General features: G+C 38.7%; 1 protein-coding gene and 1 pseudogene across 1 annotated transcript in view; one reads left to right on the top strand and one right to left on the bottom strand.

Moving 5' to 3' along the window:
* EFHC1 (EF-hand domain containing 1) overlaps positions 1–26,012 on the top strand; it is an 81,924-nt gene that overhangs the window by 9,781 nt on the left and 46,131 nt on the right. The window contains exons 3-4 of the mRNA XM_036767908.1: positions 17,607–17,894; positions 24,049–24,198. Of these exons, the coding sequence (XP_036623803.1) occupies positions 17,607–17,894; positions 24,049–24,198 (438 nt within the window). The remainder of the gene's footprint in view (positions 1–17,606; positions 17,895–24,048; positions 24,199–26,012) is intronic.
* On the bottom strand, positions 9,780–11,810 carry LOC118857240 (annotated as a pseudogene).

Below are 26,012 nucleotides of genomic sequence, written 5' to 3'. Positions count from 1 at the left end.
GGCTATCCTTTACAGCCAGCTGGAGACAAGAGGGCGATGGTGCTGTTTTCCTCCAAGTCTGTGTTGAGGGTGTATGCATTGTGTATATGGGGGAGATGGTGAGACAGCTCCCTTGACAATGACTTCCCAGCTTTCCCTTTTTGTTTAGGAGAAATCCTGTCTCTTATATGTTAGAAATGTCCTTTTCTGTGGAGAGGGTCAAGAGTGGGACTTGATGGGAAGTAAGGTGTCGTCTATCACCTCTACTTCCAGGCCCACAATTTGGGATCTTGGAGCGAAGTAACTGGCTGAGGGACATGAGGATGTGGCCAGAATATTTCTCGATTTAACTCAAGACTGACTAACAAGGGGGCATAGGGAGGATTTCACCATAATCATAGCTAGCATTTATATAGTGCTTGAAGGTTTGTAACACGCTTCACAGACATTACTCGTTGGATTTTTTTGCAACAACCCTGTAAGGTGGGTGCTGTAATTGTCTCCATTTTACAGATGAGGGATGAAGTGACTTTTCTAGGACCATACAGCGAGTTAGTGTCTGAGGCAGGATTTGAATTAGGGTCTTCCTGACTCCCAAGTTGAGGGTTCCATGCGCTATGCTACCCAGTCATCTTATCTACAATTCCAGGTTTTACGGACCACTTGGATTCATCTGAATATTTATCTGTGAAGTTATAATTGGGGAAATGAGATCTCAACTGGGGGAAAGCAAAATGGGATCGTAGACAATTATCAATTGCCTTGCCCAAGCCAGTAAAGTGGCCTTGGATTGTCCTCAGATGAAAATATAAACAGCCTCTGGTGGAGGTGGTTTTGCCTTTTTTGCCTTCAGGATTCTGCATAAGAATGCTAACTCATATTCTGTGGGAAAGGGAAAATTGTGGGAGGGGGAGGGATGAAGTTCCCATACACAAAGATCCAAACAAGGAGAGAAAGCCCTTAATTATTAATATAGCTATGTATAAATATGTGTATGAGTATATATATTTTCTAGCAAGCAATATGAATTCATTTATATTCTCCAGAGTGAGGAAGGATAACACTGCAGTTACAGAATTCTAAGAAGCAAACATATCCTTGTGTAAATAATAAGAAGGGTCATGGAAATTACAACCCAGACATTATGAAGTGAATTACAGCAGGGGTGTTGCTTAAATAGGTGAAACCTCTCAGTGCTTACTTGTTAGTAAATTCCTTTTGATTCAGAAAAGGTGGGGAAATGGGGTATTCTGATTAACTGAATTTATTTTTCTCCCATGGGTAGCTACTGAATATAAAATACTTAGTTGGCCAAAATGGAAAGGATTAGAAAGCAGTAACACTAAAACTGTACTGAAATGAATCTACTACAACATCTTTCTCACACCTCCCCTTCTCTCCGCTTATATGACCACGATCTTCATTCAGGTCCTCCTCTCTTCTTGTCTGCACTATTGCCAGAGCATTCTAATTGATCTCCCTGCCTCAAGTCTCTCTCCATTTCATCCTTTGTTTCACTGCCAGAGTGATATTCCTAAACCACAAGTCTAACCATGCCATTCCTTTACTCAGTAAACTCCAGGGGCTTTCTTATTCTCTCTCTCATTAACAAATAACTCTGTCGAGCATTCAGAGCTCTTTACAACTTGGCCTCAATCTATTATTATATGATATTTCCATTCAAACTAGTTTTCCTGCTGTTTCCTGTACTTGCTATTCCATTCCTATCTCTATGTTTTTGTATAGTTTGTCTCCTTCCTCGCCTCCACCTCTTAGAATCAATCCCTGGTTTCCTTCAGAGCCCAGTTAAAGCATTACCTCCTAAAATAGGCCCACCCCCTTAAATTACCTTATAATTATTTTATATAGGTTAAATATGTTTACATATTATTTCCCTTGGTAGAATATAAGCTCCTTGAGGGTAGATACTATTTCATGTTCGTCTTTGTGTCTCCATCACCCAGCACAGTGCCTGGCACATAGTAGGCATTTAATAAATGCTAATAAATAAATAAATGCTAAATTTATTGATTGAGAAAATTTAGGAACTTGTAGTATCTAAGAGAAATGGCTATGTAATAATGGAATAGTCTAACAGGGGTGGGGAACCTGCAGCCTCAAGCTGCAACTTTCCCCACCCCTGAAGGTTGAGATGAATCTATACTGATTCTGTGATACCCTGGAAGTTGCATTTTTTTAATGTCCATTTTATTTGTAAAAGTAGAATGCAGGAAAAAAAAAATTCTCAAAATAGGATGTTTAACTGTGTCAGCATGTCATCTGCAGCAGATAATATGAAGAAGGCCTATATGATAAAGTCACTGTCATCATTCTTCCCTTGTAGATGCACTTCTTGCTTCAGGGAGGAGACTCCAATGGGGAGCTGACCACGCCCTTACACTGAACAAGTCTAACATTAACTGATCTCTCCAGATTCCAATATCCATCGTTAATAAGAATGAATCGTAACTCTGTCAAGTGGATTTGATACTTATATAAAATAACAGTATTTTTAGGATAGAGGAAAGGATAGGGAAATACCAGAAATGGAGGTCAACATACTTTAACATAAAATAAACATAAACATGTTAAGCCTCAAGTTATGGTCCTTTCTTTTTTCCAGCCCAGGCAGCTATGATTAATATTGGTCCATAGTTGATAAAACAGTTGCTATAATTTACGTTGTTTTTTAAAACTTTCCTTTTATATGTAATAGTTACTGGAATCTGTCTGGTTCAAAGGACTGACCTCCAAAGGCATAGTGCCAGGCCCCTTGTTTACTGAGCCTTTTAACTGTTCCCTGAAAGTTTATCTTTAATTCATAGGGTCATAGACCTAGAGCCGGAAGGGACCTCAGAGGCTGTCTAGTCCAACCCACTTATTTTATAGATAAAGAAACTGATGCCCAGCAGGGTTAAGTCATACCCTAGGGGTAGGTAACCTGCATCTTCAAGGCCACATGTGGCTTTCCAGGTCCTCAGGATCATAAAGAGTCAGACCCAACTGAAAAAAAAATTGAACAGCATTTATTTTAATAATGATTTTTGTCTATTTTGTTTTTAATATGGCTTATTAAGTTTATAGTTTTACCAATATTAAACCAACCCTGCATTCTAGGGATGAATCCAACTTGGTTATGGTATATAATACTTATTACATGTTGTTTTGGTCACTTTGCTAATATTTTATTCAAAATATTTGCGTCTGTGTTCATTAGGGATATTAGTCTCTGGCTTTCACTTTCTGTTTTGATTCTACCTGGTTTATGTATCTGAACCCATATCGGGTATCGCAGAAGAAATTTGGTAGGATCTTGGTGCATAATAGGCACTTAATAAACATTATTGACTATTTTTATAGATATTTATATTGGAATTAATTGTTCTCTGAATGTTTGATAGAATCCTTTGTGAATCTGTCTGATCTTGGAGTTTTTTTTTCTCTCAGAGTTTATAAAAGCATTTTCAGTCTCTTCTTCTCAAAGAGGGTTACCTCCTCTATTTCTCATTCTGTTAATCTGGTCATCTTATAGTGTTGTAAATATTCATAAATTTCATTGAAGTGGTTGGTTTTATTGTGACATAGTTGGGCAAAACAGTTTATAATACTATCTTTTCCTATTTATTTGTTATGAAGTTGATAAACAGTTGCTACAATTTACATCATTAGTTAAAAGTTTCCTTTTATATGTAATAGTTAGTTCCTAGAATCTGGAGGAGTAAAGTAGATAATGTCCTCTAAGCACGGCCTCAGCATCTAGGGAACAAAGGTCTGGGAACAAAGTCCCTTAGATGGTTCTAGAGGGAATGGGGTTGCCACATCTATGTGTCAGTTGTAGTTCTTACCAGTGATGTTCACAAATGAACAGACCCCCAAATCTGCCGGAGTTTTAGAACAAAATTTATTAGGTGGTTTAGTGGAAGAGACTGAGCCAGAAAGGAGGTGTGGATCCCTTTCCCCAGGTTCTGGAAAGTTTATATTATATAGGATTTTGAACAAGGACACACCCATACATGCAACACAAACCACATGTACTCAATTAAGCAGTATTGCTGAGAGAGCAACTTGAAGCAAAATAGATTGAGATAAATATTAGTAAATATAAATATTCAATAAAATTTGGGCAAAGCTTAGGTGGACCCAAAACAAGACCTGGGTGTGGGGACCCAAAACAAAACTGTTTTGGGTTGATTCAGGACCAGGGGGAAGTCAAAATTCTTTGTAGCCACCTCTGGCATTCCTGGACAGTTACTGAGGTCATGGTGACATTCTGGGTTCAAACTATCTCTAGTCACATAAAGTTAGGGTCAAAAAATATTAATCAGTGAAAAATAATGATCCACACTGGCTGAGATACTCAGTAGTAAAAGGGTTGGTGCTGCTGACTCATCCCTGTTTTCTTTTTAAAAATTTTTAAATAATATTTTATCTTTTTCAATTACATGTAAAGACAATTTTTTTATTAATTCATTTTAAACTTACATATACAATAAGAGAAAAGAAACATATTATAAACTTAAATACTAAAACTTAAGTACAAAGTAAGAAAAGAAAAAAAGAATTGCCATATGCACAGCAGAATGTAAGAGAGGATTCAAAATATACATCAATAAATTTCCATTTCAAGAAAGCCTATATAATGAATACTACACATGTTCTAAGCTGTCCATCTTTGCTCCCTTGTAAGTTTTCTTTTGTTCTCTCCTGTGTACTTTTTACTTTGTCTTTTTCACCCCTTCCTTCTCCCTCTTCCCCCCCAGGCTGCAGTTGAGTATTGATACACACACACACACACACACACACCCCCCAAATATATATATATATATATATATGTATATGTATATACATATATATATACGTATCAATATACACACATATACGCATACATACACGTATCCACATAGGTGCATATATACTCACATATATATGCATACATACAATTACATACTCACACATACACTTAGGTGTCTATAATTACAATCATATATAGACATATACGTTCATATGCATCTGTGTAGGACTGTACTATACTTGTTTGTCCTCTATTTCTCTGAGGGTAGATAATGCCTTCCTTCATAGGTCCAAGTCTTTCCATATTTTTCTAAGTCCACCAACTCATAGTTCCCTACACCACGGCAATATTCCAACCTTATGCTGTCTGGTTATTCCCCTCCCCACCAAAGATGCCTCCCTTATCCTCTCCTCCCACCCTGAAATCCCTCCCTTATCTTCGCCATCCTTCCTATCCCCTTAGCCTTTTATTTCTTTCTAAATTTAGAAGACTTTCATACCCTTCTAGATATATATGTCTCGTTCCCTCTTTAACCCATTTCAGATGAGAGTAGGGGTCTAGAACTACCAGCCCTCCTCCCCCATCTAATTGCTCTGTGTCAGTTCTTCCTCTTGCACCTCATTTGTATAAGATAATTACTCTTTTTACCTTTTCCTAGATGGTTTACTTTTTATATCACATCATACTTAGCTCTACCCCAATCTTTCTCTCAAACTACCCAATTACTAATAACAATCTTAGACATACAATTTACATTTCCTCATATAAAAAGTAAACAGTCTGTCCGTATCGAGTCCCTTGTAGCTAGTTTTTGATGTTTAGCTTATATTTCTCTTGCATTTTGTATATCAACTTTTCTACTGATTTCAGGACTTTTTGCTACAAAATCCTGAAAGTCTGGCAATTCCTGAAATATCCATTTCTTTTTTCCATTCAGGATTATGCTTAACTTTGCTGGGTATGATATTTTTGGCTACAACTCCAGTTCTTTTGTCAATATATAGTGTTCCAAGACTTGCAGTCTTTTAGTGTAGCCAGTGTTCTGCCCCAACTCTTGTTTATTTTTGCCACTCTGTGTTCAGCCTGAGGCACTATTTTGTCTTGTTTGTGGAGGAAGTCTGGAGAGCTTGGGATTTTCTGATGTACTCTGCCATCTTCCCAGAATCCTCTCACTTTTACTGTAAAGATGATTTTCAGCATTCATTTTTGGAAAGATTTTGAGTTCCAAATTTTTCTCTCTCCCTCCCTCCCCTTTCCCTTCCTTCCCCCCTCCCCAAGATGCAAGCAATCCTATATAGGTTATACATGTGCAATTATGTAAAGCTTATTCCACATTAGTCAATATTGTGAAAGAAGAAACAGAACAAAAGGAAGAAACCTTTAAAAAATGAAAATAGTATGTATGCTTCAATCTGCATTCAAATTCTATCCGTTTTTTCTCTGGACATGGATAGTATTTTCCATCATGTGTCTTTTGGAGTTATTGTATTGCTGAGAAGAGCTAGGTCAATCATGGTTGACTGGGGCTGTTACTGTGTACAACATTCTCCTGGTTCTGCTCACTTCACCCAGCACCAGTTCATGGAAGTCTTTCCAGCTTTTTCTGAAATCCACCTATTCATCATTTGTTATAACACAATAATATCCCGTTACATTCATATACCACAATTTGTTCAGCCATTCCCCAGTTGATGGACATCCCCTCAATTTCCAATACTTGACCACCACAAAAAGAACTGCTATAAATATTTTCATACATGTATGCATTTGTACATTTCTCTCTTTTTTTTAATCTCTGGGATACAGACCTAGTCCATCACTATTTTCTTAGATAGTTCTATGATACACACGTGGCCAAGTAGGTTCAGTCTTCCCGTGTAGCAGTAGTGGGTTGTGGTAAAGAGGACTACAGATCCAATGCCAGATAGATGCCAGGACAGTGCACCTATCTTCCCCAGTCCTTATGTTAAGTAGAATGATAAATGAGTATAGTAATTCCCTCACTGATTACTTATATTTTTATTTGTTTTTTGAAGAGAGTCATTTAGTCCTCTCTACTAACCGGGCAGTACTTGAGGTAACATGTCATTGGCCATAGGGAGCCAATGAAGAAGCATTTACGGTGGTAAGTGCATTGGATTTCACACCCTCTACTTACCACTTATATGACCTAGGTCAGTCTGTTAATTTATTTGTCTTAGTTTCCTCATCTATAAAATAAGGGGGTGGCACTAGACCAGGGGATTTTTTTTTAATGTGGGATCCATTGTTTTTTTTGGATAGATTTCAGGGGGATCCATCAATTTAGATGGGTAAAAAAAGTGATTATATCATTATTTTCATTAAACTTTGGTTTCTTACCTTTTTTTGGTATTTAAAAACATCATTCCGGGGAGTCCCTAGGTTTGCCTGGACTGCCAAAAGGATCTATGACACACAAAAAGGTTAGGAATCCATAGACTAGAAAGATTCTCTCTAAGGTCTTTCACATCTCATACTTTCTGACCTTAGTTGGATAAAGAGACACTAAATGGAAAAAATGTACTAGGTCATTTTGACCCTTTTGTTGATCTTTCTCCTTCTGAACAAAAGCCCAAAGAATACCTTTTCTATCACTCAAGCTGACAGGCATTTATTTAGTACCAAGCATTGTGCTGGGGTATTTTCTCCTCTTTTTAACTTTTCTCTTCCCCTGTCTTCTCCTCTCTCTCTCTTTTAAAATCTATTTTTAAAAAATTTTGCTGCCTTTTGTTTTTCTGTCACTGTAATTTTCAGCTCTTTCTCATCTCCTCCTCTGTGTCCTGTGAACCCTCCCTTATTCCAAAGAAAAACAGTTAAGCAAAACCCACTGATAAAGTGACTTGTTCTGATGGTACATGTGACACGTCCAGAGAGATGGGAAGCATGTTTTGTCCTCTTCTCTGGACAGACTACAGATCAGTTAGTGCATTAGTCTGAATTCATCTAGTCCTGTGTGTTATTTTTATTTACACTATTGTAGCCCTTATGCATATTATTCTCCTGGTCTTATAAATGCTAATCCAGTTCAAACAAGTCTCTCTGTGTGTGTGTGTGTGTGTGTGTGTGTGTGTATATAAAATTTAAATAAAGATTAAGATCTGGTAATTCATTCCAAAAGCCTGAACCGAAAGATTAGTGGGATGGACGGATAGTATTTATTCCACATTCTACTTAACCAGATATTACCCTCAACTCTTCTTTGCTTTAAAACATCATTTGGGGGTCCTATGTATAGATGCTTCTTGCCACCATGTAGGAGAGATTTGACAGCACTGATTTTATGTGTGTGTATATATATATATATATATATATATATATATATATATATACACACCAATATTAGTACATTGTATGTAATGAAATTTTGCATTCCTTGTTTTAAGTTTTCCTGCATCCCATCACTGCTTTCTTTTGTATCCGAACCATCCCACTGTCAGATTCTCCCTTCCTTCCTTTAGTAGACAGTCTGTTGATAAGTGTTTGACAAATTGAAGTATAATACTCTTCTCACCAATTTATTGCTTTCTTATCATACACTTTCTTGGTAAGCTTTCTTGCTTTTTCTGCTTTTCTACCCTTTTCTCCCTTCCAGCCAAGAAAAAACAAAAGCTTTAAGATAAAATGCCTAGATTGTTTTCCTCTTGACTTTAGAAAAGCTAAGGCGTGTGTGTGTGTGTGTGTGTGTGTGTGTGTGTGTGTGTGTGTGTGTGTGTGTTGTTGCTACTGCTGCTGCTGCTACTTTTGTTGTTTTTTGGTGGGAGGTTGTAAACTTCTAGAAAGATCTATCTCTGGTGCTAAGCTCTGACCTTATAGTATTTAAGGCATTATTACTTTGTATCACTTCACAGTTAGGTTTTCACCTCTCTCCTTCTATAGAAACTCTCACATAAACATCTCTAGTAACCTTTTTCCTCCAGCTCTCGTCATCCTTTTTGTCAATCCTCGTGCAACCAGTCGATCCCTCGTTTAAGGTATCATTCTTCATATCACCCATGCCATTATTCTTCATATCATTCAATTGTTAATTTGATCTCTTCTTCAGAGCCTTTGTATCATGTCTACATCCATATATATTGTATTATATCATCATCGTCTCTCTCTCGTGCCATGTTACCCTGTTGTCGACCTGCTTGATAATTGGTCATTCTATGCTGGCATCTCTCGTGTCTGTCTTTGTATTTCATTCCTGACGTTAATTTTCTTGTTTCTTAAAGAAACCCTATAGTAGCTATGTGAGAGTAACATTGCTCCCAAACTTCACTTAGCCAAAACAGCCCTTCGTTTTTCCTTCCTACCCTTTTCCAGCTGGTCATTTCAACATTTTCCAGGCTTAAAATTCTAACATTATCTGTCATTCTTCTCTTTATTTCTTTTAAGAAGTCAGCAAATCCTGACATGCTCCTTTTTATGTACAATTCGGTTTATTTTTTTTAAAAGCAAGATGTTCACCGATTATTTCCTTATGCATGTTTAAAAAAAATTTAACCCTTTGGCATGAATTATAGTAACAAACCAAATTATAGTAACACCCAAAGGTGTGTAGGACAGTCACCAGACTCATCAGGCAAACACAAGGCAGTTCATCAAGTCAGGGCTTCCACGTGTATTGTCATCAGCACCATGCTATCCTGGGCAGCCTAATGAAGTACATGTCCACTGGACAAATAAATTATTTCTTTTTTATAAATTTTTACAGATATGGTAATTTTCCATCTCCAAAATAAGGATACTTTTAACTAGTCCGACATTTTATGCAGTTAACAAGGGCATCTTCTCCATGGTGATCATTGAGCACAGGCCGAGTGACCAATTGTCAGGATGGGTGTGATTTGGGCTGGATGGATGGCTCCCAAAGCATCTTCCACTTCTCAGGTTCTGTGAGTCTACATCTTCCAACACATGGAGCTCCCGTTCTGTACATCAACAAGGCCTTTGCCATTCCAAAGCAGTCCTGCAAAAACAGCACTTTGTCACCCCCATGTGACGGTTATTTCATTAGCTTTTTCCTCTTTTTCAAAAGTGCATCCCACAGAGCCCATTGTTTTTCTCTGAAGGAATGTTTTGTTTTGGATCGGATGTTATGGCTGTACCCCATCATCATAAAATTCTTCTGTTTTTCCTTTTCTTAATGAGTTCAGCTTGGTTTTCTTATTCACAAATTTTTTTCCATCTGTCTTCCCGGCCATCACGGTTGCTAGTCCCCGCTCTTTTTCAGACTTGGGTTTTTTATGGAGAGGTTCGATGTCCCTCAAGGAAAACGACTGCCCCCTTTCTTCCTCTTCACTGTCTATGTCAAAATTCTTCCTCTCCTGGGATTTCCCTGAGGCAGCAACCATTTCTTTCCTCAGCTGGGCAAGACAGATTTTCTGGAAGTCTTCTTGGGTTAGAACCTGGCTGCTGCTGAGTGCTGCCACCTTGGCCTCTTTTCGCTCCTCCACCGGCACATTCTTTAGCTTCTTGGCTATTTCCTGTTGCTCTTCATTGGAGGAATGGTGCACCTGGACCCACTTGCCATCTTCATCGTAGTCCTCACTGAGGCTGGTGCTTTCCTACCCACCATTGTCATTTTCTTCATCCGCTCCCTTCTTCTCAACATCAAGAACTTCAGCCCCTGGAATGTAATTGTTAGCCTCTAACTTACCGTATTCTTGGATTCTTGTTTCTACTGACACCTCAGTGCGTTTGCCCCTGAATTTTTTCTGCAATATCTGTGGATTCAGGATTCAGAAGAGCTGATTCAAGGTTTTCGCAGACATCATCATATTCTTGTCTTTATGGGATTTATATTGGGCCAGATTCTGGAGAAGGTCTTCAGTCATGACCAGAGGGCATTGAGCTGTTATCTCTTTTATGGCATTGATTCCAACAGTCATAACCTCCCCAGAGTTCTTGTCCATGACAAAATTGTTGGCCACAGTCATTAGCAAAGACTCAGTAATCTCAGGGGGTGCAAGCTGATGGGCTCCTTGAGCAGCAAAGAGAAGAATCTTTGTCACTTCTCTCTGATGGGGTTAGAGGAACTGCTGTATGAAGGGATGGAAGTTAAAAAGAAAGAGCTCATGAATTCCCACTGATCTGGAGATAAGGTCCATGAGCATCATTTTCACTTCAAATTTCTCTTTCGAGGTCTCCAGTTGGTTCAGAAGCTTCTCTGCAAAATCTTGGGGATTGTGAATCAAATGAATGCCTGAGAAATTAAACACCTCCGGCTTCTTCTTCTTTTGTTTTTTCAAGACTTTCATGGCCTTTTCCAATTTCTTATTGTGTTTGGAGGCTTTCTTTCCTGTGGCATATTTAACAAGCAGTTCTCTTGCTGCGGGCCCATCATCCTCAGATTCAGAATTGCTGTCTTATTTCTCATCTTCATCTTTACCAAGGAAGAATTTTAAACCATCAACCAGTATCTTTGTCACTTTAGAAAAGCATGCAGTTGTGATCACATTGACAGTCTTAGCATTGTTCCAGATTAAACAGCTTGATCATCCTGTCTGGAGACGCGGCATTGCTGTCTGTCACCTTGGTGCACATGGAGTTCTGCAGCACAACATTCACTTTATTGTTCATGTGTTTGGCATTAATATTCTTGGTTATCGGTCACAATGTGAGTATACAAAGTCTTTCACAGAAGCTTATGATGGCAACGCAGAAGTTCAAAGAGCAGCTCCAATAAACTGGTTGGATTGACGAGATTCCTGTTTCTCAGCATCACCAAAGCTTTGCAAGATGTCATTAGAAGATCTGCATTTAAGACCATGTGGTTGTAAGAAAGAAATTCCTTCAGCTGTTGGGGAAAGTCAGCCAGATGTTCTGGATAACGGTGGCCAACCTGGGCCAAGAACATCACCGATTCAACCAGTTCTTTGCTGGTTTTATTTGGTTGTGATTTGAAAATTTCCACTTTGGACTTGTAGTGATTATACTGCTGCATAAACTCCCCGATGTAGGCAAAGGTGTCCTGCTCGATCAGGTTCTGCAACTGCGGCGGGTTGCTGGGCAGCTTGTTGTTTCTGTCAGACATGGCTGTGGCCGGGGAGATCCGTTCTCCTCGCTCTCGGACCCACGCTGGCTCTTCCCCAAGTGGGACCCAAAGCTTCACTTCCAGTAAACAGTGGCACCATCAGTTCAGCCTGCAAAAAGCACGTGGAGTGGTCTGTGGGCACTGCCACCTTTCTTTTTGTCATCCACCCTGACATACTCTTAATCAATCAAACAAGCATTTTTAAAGTACCTACTATGTGCCAAATACTGTGCTAGGAGCTGTGGGGATACAAAGAAATGTGAAATACTCCTTGTTGTCAAAAAATTTACTTTTATTGGAGAAGACAAAATGTATATATATATGAGTATGTATCAAATACAGTTATCCCTTCTACGTTGTGGAGGTTAGGGGCATGGTGCCCCTGCAATCTGAAAAATCCACATAAAATATTTTGGCCCTCTCTTCATACCAGAAAAGAAGTTTGACTTTTTTTTTTCTTTTATGGGGTGTTTATAGTACCTTACTGTGAAATTTGTTTAGTTATAGGCTCTGTGTCAACTGCTGGCCTTTGTGTATAATTTGCAGCTTCCACAAAACTCCCCCAAAATTCCCATTTAATTTCTTATGCCAACCCACAATATATCAAAACTGTAATGGGGAAAGTCACGATATGAAAGGGATAACTGTAATTTGAGGGGGTAGGGCACTAAGATTTTGAAGGATCAGGAAAGATTTCGAGTAGAAGGTGATGTGTGAGCTGAGCCTTGAAGAAAATAAGGTATCCTAATTGGCTAGGGTGACGTGAGGGGACGTTCTAGTCATGGAGGACAGCAAGTGCCAAGTCATGTAAGCGGAAGGTGGGAGGTTGCCTGTGAGGAGCACCAAGGAGGCCATTGTGGCTTCACCATCAAGTGCTAAGAGAGCCTATAAGAAGGGAGAGTAGTATAGAACAGTGCCGGGAAAGACTTCGAGTGCCAGGGAGAAGAGTTTGTATTTGATCCTGAAGGAAACAGGGAGACCACGTATTGAGTAAAGGAGTGACAAAGACAGACTTGTACTTCAGTAAAATAATTTTGAGATCTGTGTGAAGGATAGATTGAGGAAGGAAAGACTTTTGGCAGGGACACCAATTAGGAGGCTTTTTTCAATAATCCAGGTGGAAGGTGAAAAGGGTATGAATTAGAGTGGTGGCTATGTAAAGAGAAGTAGATAGATGGGAGACTCGTTTTAGATGTAAAACTAGCCAGATTTGGCAACTGATTGGGTCCATGAGATGAAGGAGGGTGAGGATTTGATGTGGACAGTAAAGTTGGGAACATAGCAGATTAGCACAGGTACATGGTAGACACTTACTAAATGTTTATTGATTGAAAGGATAGTGGTACCCTCTTCAGAATTGAGGAGGATTGAAACGGGGCTAGGTTGGTTAGGGGTGGGGAGGGGGAAAATGAGTTCTTTTGAATATATAGAGTTTGAGATGGCTATGGAATGTCTCATCTGAAATATTCAAATATTCAAAAATCAGGCAGTGGTACAGGACTAGCGCTCAAGAGATTAGGGTGTGATAGATAGATCTAGGAGTCATCTGCATAGAGGTGACAGATAATTCGATCCATGGACCCCAATGGAGTGATCATGAGAGTGACTAGAGAGAGAGAAGAGAAAAGGACCTGTTAAAAGGCCATAGGGTGCACCCACAATTAGAAGAGGGTGATAGGGATGATGAACCAGCAGAGGGTCCTGAGAAGGACTTGTTAGGCAGACAGGAGGAAGTATCTTCCAGAAACAGCCATCTACAAGTTTAGTCTAAGTCTGATCCTATCATTACGTTATCATTTACTTTCATGCCCCAGTTTCTATTTAGCAAACATTTATTAAGCACCTATTATGTGTCAGACAATGTAGCACATGCTGGGGATAGAAAGATTAAATAAGAAAGATACAATTCCTGGCCTCAAAGAGCTTAACAAGGATGATAAAGTTTTTGTTGTTCAATCATTTCAGTCACATCTGACTCTTCACAACCCTATGTGGGTTTTTCTTGGCCAAGATACTGGGGTGGCTTGCCATTTCCTTCTCCAGCTCATTTTACAGATGAGGAACTGAGGCAAGCGGGGTTAAGTGACTTACCCAGAGTCACATAGCTAGTAAGTGTCTGAGACTAGATCTGGACTTGGGAAGATGGGTCTTCCTGACTGCAGGCCTGGCACTCTATCCACTATGCCACCTAGCAGCCTAAGTATAATACATGTCCATAAATGACTATAATACAAGGCATGAGAGAATGCAGGGGTAAAGGACAATTACAGATGAAGTTTAATGAGAAGTTGAGGAGGGAGAGATCATGTCTAGCTTGGTAGGTGCTTCTATGAAATTTTCCCTGAGTTGGGCTTTGAGTTCAAGGATGAGGAAAGGAGGGCGAGAGTATCCCAGAAGGTAACATAAGCACATGCATGGAGACTGAACAGGGTTAGATGAGAACTGCAGAGACAATGTGTCATCTAAAACACACAAAAGGGAGTGAGATCAAGCTAGAAAGGTGAGTTGGAACACTCATGATGAATTATGTGATAATAATGGTGATGGGAAGCATGCCACAGTGGACCCAGCACCATCTTGGAATTAAGAAGACGTGGGTTTGCGTCCTGCTTCTGTACCTCTGCCCAGACTGACTATGCAACCAACCCTGGGCAAGCCACTTAATAGCTCCTCACAGTCCCAGGCAACTGTCTTAAGACCACATCGAAAAGCATTTGCAGATTTGTATGGGATGGAGGGGGAGGAGTTTCTTCACTAGGAGTTTCTTCACTATACCAAGGAAATCACAGGTCTAGGCCAATGATGATGATGATATGATAATAATAGCAATAAATGTTCCCAAAATGACACAGAATAAAAAGATAACAGAAGGAGGCTTGGAAACAAATAGGATATTTATATTGTTAGGTATTATGTTATTGAAGTTAATATGCACATTTAAAAATGAAGTCTAATTAGAGACTTGTGGTTGTGTACGGTCCTTTATTTTTTTTTTAATTTTTTTTTTTGATTTGTTGTTGTTGATGGTTACTAAGTTTAGAATAAAGAGAAGTTGGTTGGAGCAAGACTGGAGGGCTGTGAGTGTTAGGATAAGCAGTCTGCTTTATTTGGTAGGCTACAGTTAAGCAGCTGCTGAAGGTTTTTTAGTTTAAAAAGAAAGAAAGAAGATTTTAAAAATGACGTAACCAAATCTCTCTGAAAGCTAAAGTAGCCTGGCTGTGGTGTAAAGGATAGATGAGAAAGGGGTGAGACTGAAGGCGGGAAAATACCTTAGGAGGATAATCTTAGCATCATCAAGGCAAGGAGATAAAGGCCAGAACCAGGATGGCTGTAGTGAGAGTGGAAAGGTAAGGGCAAGGATGAGTCAAAGATAATGAAGTTTTCAGTCTAGGTTACTGGTAGGATGAGGGAGCGCTATCTAGACAGGTGACACTGTCGATAGAAATGAGAAGGTGGGAGGACAGCAGGCTTGGGGTAGGATTCAGTGTGGATGTGTTGAGTTTGAGATGCCAGTGAGACATTCAGGTGAGGATATCCAAAAATTAGTTGGAATCATGGGCCTGCAGCTCTGTGGGAGAATCTTTCTGGGCTAAAGGTTCTGATGTGAAAGCAATGCACATAGATGTAATCACCAAGGGACAGCAGAGCAAGATAAGAGCCACCCAGAACCTTAAGGAACACCCATCTTTAAGGGGTAGGAAGAGAATGAGGTAGATGGAAAACAGTAAGAGCACATTGGCTCAGAAGCCAACGAATGAGAAAGTATGGGGCGGGGGAAGGGTAAGTGAGCAACAGTATCAGATCCTTTCCAGATAGTACAAAGTATTACTGTAGAAACTGTTACATCCTGGCCATATACCATGGTGACATTGTCTCCCTTTCTAGAATATCTTACTAGCTCTCTGTAGCCCTTTGCATCAGATTCAGCATTCTCATAATAGGTTTTGAGGGCCTCATGCTTTCCACATTATTCTAGAATTTCCCTTCATTTGATTGCTTATTTAATTTTCTCATTGCTTTGTCCGCTTCAAACTTCTTGCCGTTTTCAATGTTGTCTCAGAATGTTTTCATACTTCCCATTCACCAAGACATCATTTTCTCCCCGTCTGACACATGTATATCATTTTTGCTTACTAGCACATTTTGCACACTCAGATGTTGAAATATTAAAGTCATTTTAAAGAATATTCTATGATGGATTAATATTTTACAGGAATAGTTATATCATCAATTAACATCTATGGACATTTGTTAGTTTCAAAAGTAATGAACTTGTCCCAGGATCCTTAAATTATCTTTTGGATAGTAAAACTTATAGTACAGTGCAACCTCATTATCATTTCCAAAAATGCTGTGGGCGCTATAACACCATTAAAGTTGGAAGAGTTGAGATCTTTGAGGCCTCCTTATGGAGAGGGAGAGAGAGTAAATGTCACAGGGCTTGAGCACTTAGAGGAGAGAAGTGATGGCTATTTAACTTACTCTATATAACTCTTTTTAAAAAGCAACTTAACTTTATTTTTTTAACTTAAAAAAATTAACAAGCATTTATTTTCACCCCCCGCCCATGCCTCACTCACTGTTGTAAAAAATATGCATAATAAAGCAAATCAAATTCCCATATTAGACATGACCAAAAATGTATGTTTTGTTCTGCATTGTGAGTTCTTCACCTGCCAGGAGGTGGTGAACATGTTCCTTTATTGGGCCTCTGAGATAGTCATGCCATGGTCTGCAAAGTTGTTTTTACAATGTTATATGAATTGTTCTCCTATTTCTACTGGCTTCACTCTCCATCAGTTCACACAATTCTTCCAGTGTTTTTCTGAACCAGTTTCTTTCATAGTTTCTTATCATGCAATAATATTCCATTATCTTCATGTGCCATAATTCATTTAGCCATTCCCCAGTAGATGGACACCTCCTTAACTTTCCAGTTCTTTGCCACAAAAAATGAGCTGTGATAAATATATCTGTGCAAATGGGTCCTTTTCCTTTGGTCTCTTTAGAAGAATAGGGTTAGTGGCAGTATTGCTGTGTCAAAGGGTAGGAATAGGTTAGTGACTTTTGGGGCATGATTTCAATTTGCTTTCAATGTCTAATTCACAGCTCCACCAACAGTTATCAATATCCCTGTTTTCCAGTAGCCCCTCTAGCATTTGTCACTTTTCCTTTTTGTCTTCTGTACTCCATTTAATTCTTCTTGCACTCAGTGACTCCTTGTCATAGCCCTTGAAGGCCATGCCTAAGTAGTATCAGATCTCACAGATCCTGTCAAAAAGGATAGATGTCAGATACGAATTCAGTGATGAAGTCTATTTTTTGTCCAAGAACCACCATAGAGCTAAGTTTGAGGCTCATCATTGGATTAGTTGAAAGGTTATAAACTTTTTGGTCATAGCAATTTTTTTTTCTATTTTTAAAATAGTATTTTATTTTCCCCCAATTACATGTAAAGACAATTTTAAACATTTATTTTTTGAAAATTTTGAGTTAAAATTTTTTTCTCTTTCTGTCCCACCTCTCTCACCTCCCCTCATCCTTAAGACAGTAAACAAAACATAGTACCATATTGATTACATGGTCACAATTCTTGAAGACCATCTACTAAGTGGGAGAGGAGTTGTGAAGTGCATTGGTGGAGAGTGTCAACAAAGTTATTGATTGCTGAAGTATTGCAATGTATGTGTGTGTGTGCAGGTGTGTCTTAGTACATGAAAATGCTTAATATTATTTAATGATAACCTAGTAATGCCACCATTTTCTCCTCCTTTGGGGAGGAATCTGTTTTTATAGGTGTTGAAATTTGATGCCTATTTCCAAGAGGAGGTCCCTCTGTCTACTGATGAGCGTTATAGGATCCGAAAGGTGGCCATCTATTATTACCTGGAGGATGACAGCATGTCAGTCATGGAGCCTATTGTGGAAAACTCTGGAATTCCTCAGGGCAAATTCATCAAGCGTCAGAGACTGCCCAAGAATGACCGTGGGGACCATTACCACTGGAAAGACCTGAATCGGGGTATCAACTTCACAGTTTATGGGAAGACCTTCCGTATTGTTGACTGTGACCCTTTTACAAAGGTATGGAACGAGTTTTGGAATCTCGTGATTCCTTCAACATAATTTTAATTTAAGGGGGGCTATTTTGTATAAGAATAATAATGACTAGCATTTATATAGCGCTCTCAGGCTTAGAAATCGTGATTTCATTTGGTCCTGTTAGGTAGATAATACTATTATCCCCCCTTTACACGTGAGGAAACTGAGGCTGAGTGAGTTTAAGCAATTCACATTGGTAGAGGAAATTTCCTCACCAGGGAGTTAAGTGGCTACACCAATGAAATCACAGATCGGGCAAAAAAAAAAAGCAGAAAAAACAGATAGAATGGGGATTATGACTTTGTGTATATGGACTACCCATTTTGTGTGTAGGTTCATTATTGAGTGTTTGATCTGAGGGAGTTGTTCTAATGAATGAAATACTTAATGGTCCAGACTAAACAGAAACCAGGTACATAAAACCATCTGATATATGGAATTGATAACTCACTTGACTTGGATCATTATCCACAGTCACAGAGATGACCACTGTCCTAGCTTTGATACTAATCACATCTTCTCTGATTTTGCATCAATTCAATTCATAACATTCTTTTCTATTAAGACTAAGCTCCACTCACAGAGAACAAGCGATAAGTTTTTCTAGGTCTAGAAAGGAGAGAACATTTCCTCTTGTCCATTTTTAAATCCTCCCTGGCCGCCTAGTTTTTCTTTAGTGACCAGTGAAAACGCAATTTATTGCAAAAGCTATGTTGTAGCTGACTATTCTGCAACTGAGAAGAAAAAAATCCCCTTTTGTGTGTTGATTTTCTGCATATGGAAGTGGGAGGGAGCTCCACATTTATTTTTCAAGAAAATAAGAATCCTAGGAAGCAACATGATGATAAAAATAATAGCTCATATTTCATATAGGACCTTAAGGTTAAAGCACTTTATATATATTATCTCCTTTGATACTTCTAACAGCGCTGTGAAAAAGGTGCGGTTATTATCCCCCATATTGCAGATGAATAAACTGAAGCTCAGAAAGGGAAACTGATTTCCTTTAGAATCATACAGCTAGTAAGAGTCCAAGGTGGGCTTCACACCCAGCTTTGTGACTCTTTTCCCTGTGCTACACCATATCAGCATAGCTTGGGTGTTCTTTGTCTTTGCTTTGACCTTATATTTTTCCAGCACATGAACTGTGTACCCCTGGAATTATGTGGGCAGAACAGATGTTTAAAATACCATTTGGAAATGGTTTTCTTTTTTAAATCCTACCCTGTATAATCCCAACATGGATTTCTACAGGCTGGCTTCCATCATCTTCAGAAAGGAGAATTTGCTCCATGGTGTTTTTAACTTGTTCTTATACTTGTCCTAATTTTTGAGAATTGAAATGAAATGAAAAGATAAGAAGTAATATTGATTAATTGTGAAGATAGTCCATCTTTTTTTTTCCCTGAGCCTAGATTTATTTTCAGCATGGATTTGGGACAAATACACATTAAGATCCAGATAATTTATGGTTCAGTATTAGGAAAGGGGACAGCCCCAGCTCAGCAGAAAGCTTCCCAGAAAAAGCAAGGAAAAGGAAAAGCCGGTCTTCTGTTGTTTGAGCAGCATCTCCCAAGGAAAGATAAGGTTATAGTGCTAACATAAGTGACCTAGCCTTCAGTTCACAAGCTATTTTGAGGGAAGCTGATGTTCTGATTTTTATAAGCACGTGATTGTTAAACAAAAAGCAACCAGTGTTTTTTCAGTTATGTAATACCAATGCCGAACCACACAAAACAGAAAACCACCCGAGTCACAGATTTGAGGTATACTATGATTATTAAAATTAATATAAATATTGTTTCTATGAGAAGTACATGCAGTCACTCAGACATACTTGTATTTTGGGGGTGAATTGGCTCAAAGGAGAGTTAGACATAACTCCATATTATTTTACATTTTGTGTCAATATTTATGTGTAAACTTAACTGTGGATTTAATTGGCATTTCTGTGGCATCTTTTAAGGATCTGAGTGTGGCAGAACATCAGACCCAGATAAATCCTGTATTTAACATTAGCTGAGTAAGTTAAGAAAACAAACTAGCCCTAGCGTCTGGGTTTTGTCTTTTGTTATTTTTTAAAATCACATTTCAAGACTGGTCTAGAATATTGAATGGACAGAAAATTTTATTGCTATTGTATCCTCAGATATGACTCTCTCATTAACTACAAATCAGAACAAAAGCTACTGTTCTAAAATCCTAGAAATGAGAGATTACCTTAGAGATTGCCATAGTTTGGTCACTTTATTTTAGTGATTAAGATACTTAGGTACAGAGGATACTTGGGTATGGAGGATGACTTTTTTCCAGAATTTTACAGCTAGTTAAAGTAGAATGCTGAACCCAGGTGTCCTGATTCTTCCAGCGAGGTATTTTGCATTGTCTTCTATTTCTTCATTCTTTCAATTTTGTTTGATTGATTCTTGATGTTTCATGAAGTCATTAGCTTCCACTTCTAATTCTAATTTTAGTCCAATTCTAATTTTTAAGGAGTTATTTTCTTTGGTTCACTTTTTTACCTCCTTTTCCATTTGGCCAATTCTATTTTTTAAGGAGTTGTTTTCTTCAGTATATTTTTGTATATCTTTTTTCATTTTTTGTGCTTTCTTTATCAAGTTATTGACTCTTTTTTTCAAGATTCTCTTGCATGATTCTCATTTCTTTTCCCAATTTTTCTTCTACCTTTGTGATTTGATTTTTGAAATCCTTTTTGAGCTCTTCCAGGAGTTCTTTTTGGGCCTGAGACAAAGTCGCATTTTTCTTTGAGGTTCTACAATGTTGTCCTCTTCTGAATTTGTGTTTTGGTCTTCCCTTCACCATAATAACTTTCTAAGGTTAGGTTGTTTTTTTGTTTGTTTGTTTTGGTTTTCTTTTTGCTCACTCCCCCAGACTATTTTGTTACCTTTAAAGTTGAGTTCTGCTCCTGGGGTGGAAGGTGTACAGTCCCAAGCTTCTTATGCTGGGGACTGCAGGCCCTGGCTGTTAGCCTGGTGTTGCACTGTTGTTATAGGATGGGGGGGGGGGTGGAGCAGCTCTTTACCTGGGGCTGCACTGGGGCTGCAGAAGGGCCCTGGCCATTCTCTTGGTGCTGCGTGGAGGTCCTGTTGGTGACCTGCACTGGGGCTCTGTGCCTCCTGCTGGCTTCCTGAGGCAGTGCCTGATGCCCCCTTACTGGGACACTGTCAGCCCTGGACTGCATTCCTTTTTTACCTGGGTGAATTAGACTTTTCCTGGTAACCTTCCAAGTTGTCTTGGACTAGAAAATTGTTTCACCTCATCTTTTTGTTTCCAGAATGTTTTGAGGTGCTATTTTATAGTTGTTGGAGATGAATTCAGGCCAGTTCAGGCGATTTCCTGCTTACACTGCCATCTTGGTGCCCGTCATGATTCTTTACAAAATTCTTTACCTATTCTTTACAAAAGCCTTGTACTCTTTATTGTGCCATACTATTCAACTGCCCTAAGGCAGCTTCCATAGTGGCCAAAACATAAAACCAAACTTCTGTTGTATTTTCAATTTTAAAACATGTTCAGATTTCATTCTAGTGTACTCTCCCCTTCCTTTTCCCAATTACTCTACCACTTATCGTCAAGTCCATTAGAATGTGAGCTCTTCCAAGGCAACAATCATTTTTTCCCCTTTTCTTTTCTTTTCCCTAGTGCTTAGCAAAGTACCTGGCAGATGTACTTTGTACTTAACAAATGCCTGTTGATCGATTGATTAATTGAATGAAGCCTTTAAGGAGACAGGCTGTCAAGATGAATTGGGAAACAGTATTGACTGTGAAAACAGTTACATTATATTGATTAGTAATGGATTAACAAAATGAAACTCAGGATTGTATCTAATTCAAAAGTTTATCTTGACTTTTTGTCAGAGTAATACACTTTCAGAGCTAGAAGGAAGGGACCTTAGCAATCTTGGGAAGGTACTGTTTTCTTTCCCAGTTGTTTTTCCCTTCATTGTGCAGATGGGGGGAATCCTTAGATCTACATTAGTCTGGGTCCATTTCTACATTGGGAAGGGAAATGCCAGTTTAGACACTTGTAAGAAATCTAGTTTAGTAACCAAATCAGACCAGCTCCTTCTTGCTGTCCACAAATAGACAAATGTTGGTGCCTAAATCTCTTTAGTATTATTGGGTAGAACTGAGAAGTCTGAAATAAAAAGAAAGCCTAAGTGTTAGTAACTCAGGTTTTGAAGATGAAATAAATATCTTTAGGTCCAGTTTGTGCCATGGAATCATGGCAAGGGCATTGAATTTGGGCTAAATGCCAGGAGTCCTTAGTTGAAGTTCTGAGGCTGATACCTAACCACTTATGTGACAGTGAGCAAGTCCTTTGGTTTCTCTGAGCCTCAGCTTCTCTATCTGTTAAACGGAAATTATCATACAAAACCTTGTGAGTTAGTGTTTCAGGCTATTTATGCAATTTGAAGCCATTTGCCAGAGAGTTGAACGAACCAGTGATGCTAAAAGCAAAAATCCTTTATCGGGTGCATTTTAATGTCACCCAGTTAATGTTAATTTATAAGGGAAAGCTTTTGGCTTAAGAGGATACCCAGTGGTGGGAGGCCAGAGGGGAAAGTGGAGATAACCAGAGAAAGATACATGCAATTTGGTCACAGCAGGAGGAGAAAGGGGGCGTACGGAGGGCACCATGGAGGAGCTGCTTCTTCGAGTCAGTGGCCCCAGCTTTAACTCTTCTGTCAGCTAACCTGATCGGGGTGGGAGATGATTTGGGTAGTTTCTTTTACTAGGGCAGCAGTTGGACTCCCTTCTTTGCCAAAAAGAATCGCAGGGCAACCTCTCACACCACAGCCGTGACAACATACCAAGCATGAGGTCCTCTAGAGAGGTTCACATCTTGGAACAAAAAGAGAATGGGCACAGATGAGGGATTTCATAGAAAGGTTCAGGGTCTTGTTCAGGGGCCTCTTATTGGTTTTCTACATCAGATATTACTAGAAGGGAGAGGCCAATTAGGGCAGTGGCCTGGGAAATGGAAGGTTCCAGGCATTGAAGATTACAGGAGATAGGGCAGATTGAGGCAGAGATGCTTAGTAGTAAAATAAAGTCCTGGCCCCCAAATCAGGTTTTTTTTTCTTTTGAGTACCATAATTAGGAAGTATAACATGCTTAATATAAATATTATATAGCACTCGATGTAAAGTGCTGTGTGAGTATGGGTTCCTGTTTGCCAAAAAGCATATGTAGAAGAAATGCAGATATGACACTGGCCGTTTTTACACTGGAGCAGCCCCTACTGATACACGGGGCATGATACCGAATTGTGGAAAAGCAACACTAACAGAGCTTCATGCATTCAGCAAAATTATAAACCTATTTACCAAAAAAATGCCAAATTTAAAAACAGTTATTTCCAAAATAGCTTATATAAGTAAAAAAGACAGTAAGAATCGTCGGTAAAGCATCATCCAAGGACATATTGCATTTATTATTGTTTCCAATTACACAACACTCAATGATGGTGTAATAGAACTGGGCCAGTCTCAGAAGCAAGCTCACCAAACATCCAGTTTTTTGCCTCAGTTTCCTCATCTGTCACATGAGCTGCAGAAGGATGTGGCAAACCACTCTAGTATCTTTGCCAAGAAAATGGAGTCACAAAGAGTCGGACACAACTGAAACAGATGAACAACAAATCCTGTCTATAGCATGTATGTGTTTGCATGTTTTCTCCCCATTAGACTGTGAACTCCTTGAGGGAGAAAATTGACCTTTACCTCTTTTTGTATCCACATAACTTTGCAAAGTATCTGGAGCATAGTAGGCACGTAATCAATGCTTATTGACTTTGGCACCAGACCTCATTCAGTTTTTTAGGTCCAAGTTTTCTTGTCTCCTAGCCTATATTGTACTGTCTAGCAGGATTTATATATTAATACACTGTGAAAGGATTCTGTATTATTACCTCCATTGTATGTATGGCTGGATTAAAATGTGGTGTTACATGACTTGCCCAGTTCAGACGGGAAGTACTGTTAGTTGACTAGGCAGTAGAGGTCAGGAGTTCCCCACTCCTAAAACCTGAGTGTCAGGTCAGAGTTCATTTTACCTTCTATAATATTTCCAGGAATATACATGATTATTTTATGTTTTGAATTATTTAGGAGTTTTTAGAGAGTCAAGGAATTGAACTGAATCCACCGGAGAAAATGGCTTTGGACCCTTACACCGAACTCCGGAAAAAACCTCTCCGCATGTATGTCACTCCATCAGACTTTGACCAATTTAAACAATTTCTGACTTTTGATAAAAAGGTAAGTGAACCTGAGGGTATCTTAGTGGATCTGCTCCCCTTCCCAAATGTTCCTACCCTTACCAATAAATAGGCTATTTTGATAGGTTGTGGTGAAAACTTTATTTTGTCCATGTAGACACAGTGCTCTCTGAATTCATCCACAATTATGGCTGTATACGACTGTATACCTTCAGGCCAGAGAGCCAACCCAATTTGTAGAAATAAGTAGAGTGAGATCATCTTTAAAGTAGTGAAATTATAACGTAAAAAAGTGAAAACAACAACCAAAAAACCCCTTTTTTTCCTTTCCAGGATTATTTATTATAGTTTTTTAAGCATTCATTTTTTTACTTTGAGTTCCTAATTCTCTTCTTCCTTCAGGCTCTCTCCCACCCATTGAAAAGGCATGCAATATGATGCCCATTATACATAGAAAGTCATGCAAAACATTTTTATATCAGTTATGTCACCAAAAAATAAAACAACAACAACCCAAAGAAAAAATGTGCCTCAGTCTGCACTCAGAGCGCATCAGTTCTTTCTCTGGAGATGGATGGCACTTTTCATCATCAGTCCTTTGGAGCTGTCATGGATCGTTGTATTGATCAGATCAGCTAAGTCTTTCACAGCTGATTATTGTTACAATATTGCTATTATTGTGTACAATGTTCTGTTCACTTTACTTTATATCAGTTCATATAAGTCTTCCGAGATTTTTCTGAAACCATCCCATTTGTCATTTTTCTTTTTAAAATTACATTTATTTTTTTAAACATTCTTTTAAAAAAAGTTTTTGAGTCCCAAACACTCCCCTTCCAACCCATTGAGAAAGTAAGCAATATGAAAAAAAAAATAAAACAAAAAACAAAACTCTTGAGTTACATCTACTTCCTGTTTTAGGTCTTAAATCAACTATATCTTCTTTTAAAGCACAGGCAATTCTCATTGAATCCTGTGTTAAAATTACAAAGTCTAGAGACATCCCAAAGCTGGTGAATTTGGTTGAGTTTCTGATAGCGAAAAAGTAATTTCACAAAAACCCTGTTCCAGATTCATCCCTGTTAAATTTTGTCAGGTTGACGTGCATTCTCCGGCAGGGCCCCTTTGAAGGACCTTCTGCCGTTGAGAGCAGAGAGTTCTGCCCAGAGACCTAGACGTGAAGTGTGCAAATTGGAATTCATATACTGCCTCAGATACTTAGGGAACAGGTCACAGGACCCTTTGCAGCCTCAACTTCCCTCTCCGTAAAACTGAAATAATCATGCCACAGCATGGATATGAGGAAAACATTTTACACTTTTACACTTAAAGCTTTATAGAAATATATTATTTTTATGAAAAGTAGGAGAACACCAGCTACCTCAGTACAACCCAGCAGAGATCAGTAAGACCCGCATAGTTTAGGCCCATCTCTGTGGCTTTGTGCTAAATGAAAAGCCAATTTCTAGAGATAGCTATTTATGACAGTGGCCACAGTTTTGTTCCATTAACTTTCAGGAGTATAAATCAAGGCATGACAAATTTGTTTTACGCACATAGAAGCCAGCCCCCAAACTTAGCAAACAGAGGAATTTTTCAGCTTTGGGGATTTTGTTTTGATTGGAGCTAAAAATAATATTCTGTACCAGTGAATATTATGATTTAGATTTTATATGGAAACAAGTATAGAAAAGAACTTCACAGACATTTATGTCAGACAAAATAATATGATATGAAATGTCAAATATGCTATATACTCCTATCTAGTATTTCTCAGGTGGCCATGCAAGTGCCTTATAGTTTTAGAATAATAATAGCTAACATTTAAACAGTGTTTTATATAGTTTACAAATA

The sequence above is a fragment of the Trichosurus vulpecula genome, chromosome 7 (genome assembly GCF_011100635.1).
Source record: "Trichosurus vulpecula isolate mTriVul1 chromosome 7, mTriVul1.pri, whole genome shotgun sequence".
Lineage (NCBI taxonomy): Eukaryota > Metazoa > Chordata > Mammalia > Diprotodontia > Phalangeridae > Trichosurus > Trichosurus vulpecula.
The sequence above is the reverse complement of the archived record's forward strand: the minus strand, read 5'-3'. Positions and strand labels throughout refer to the sequence as shown.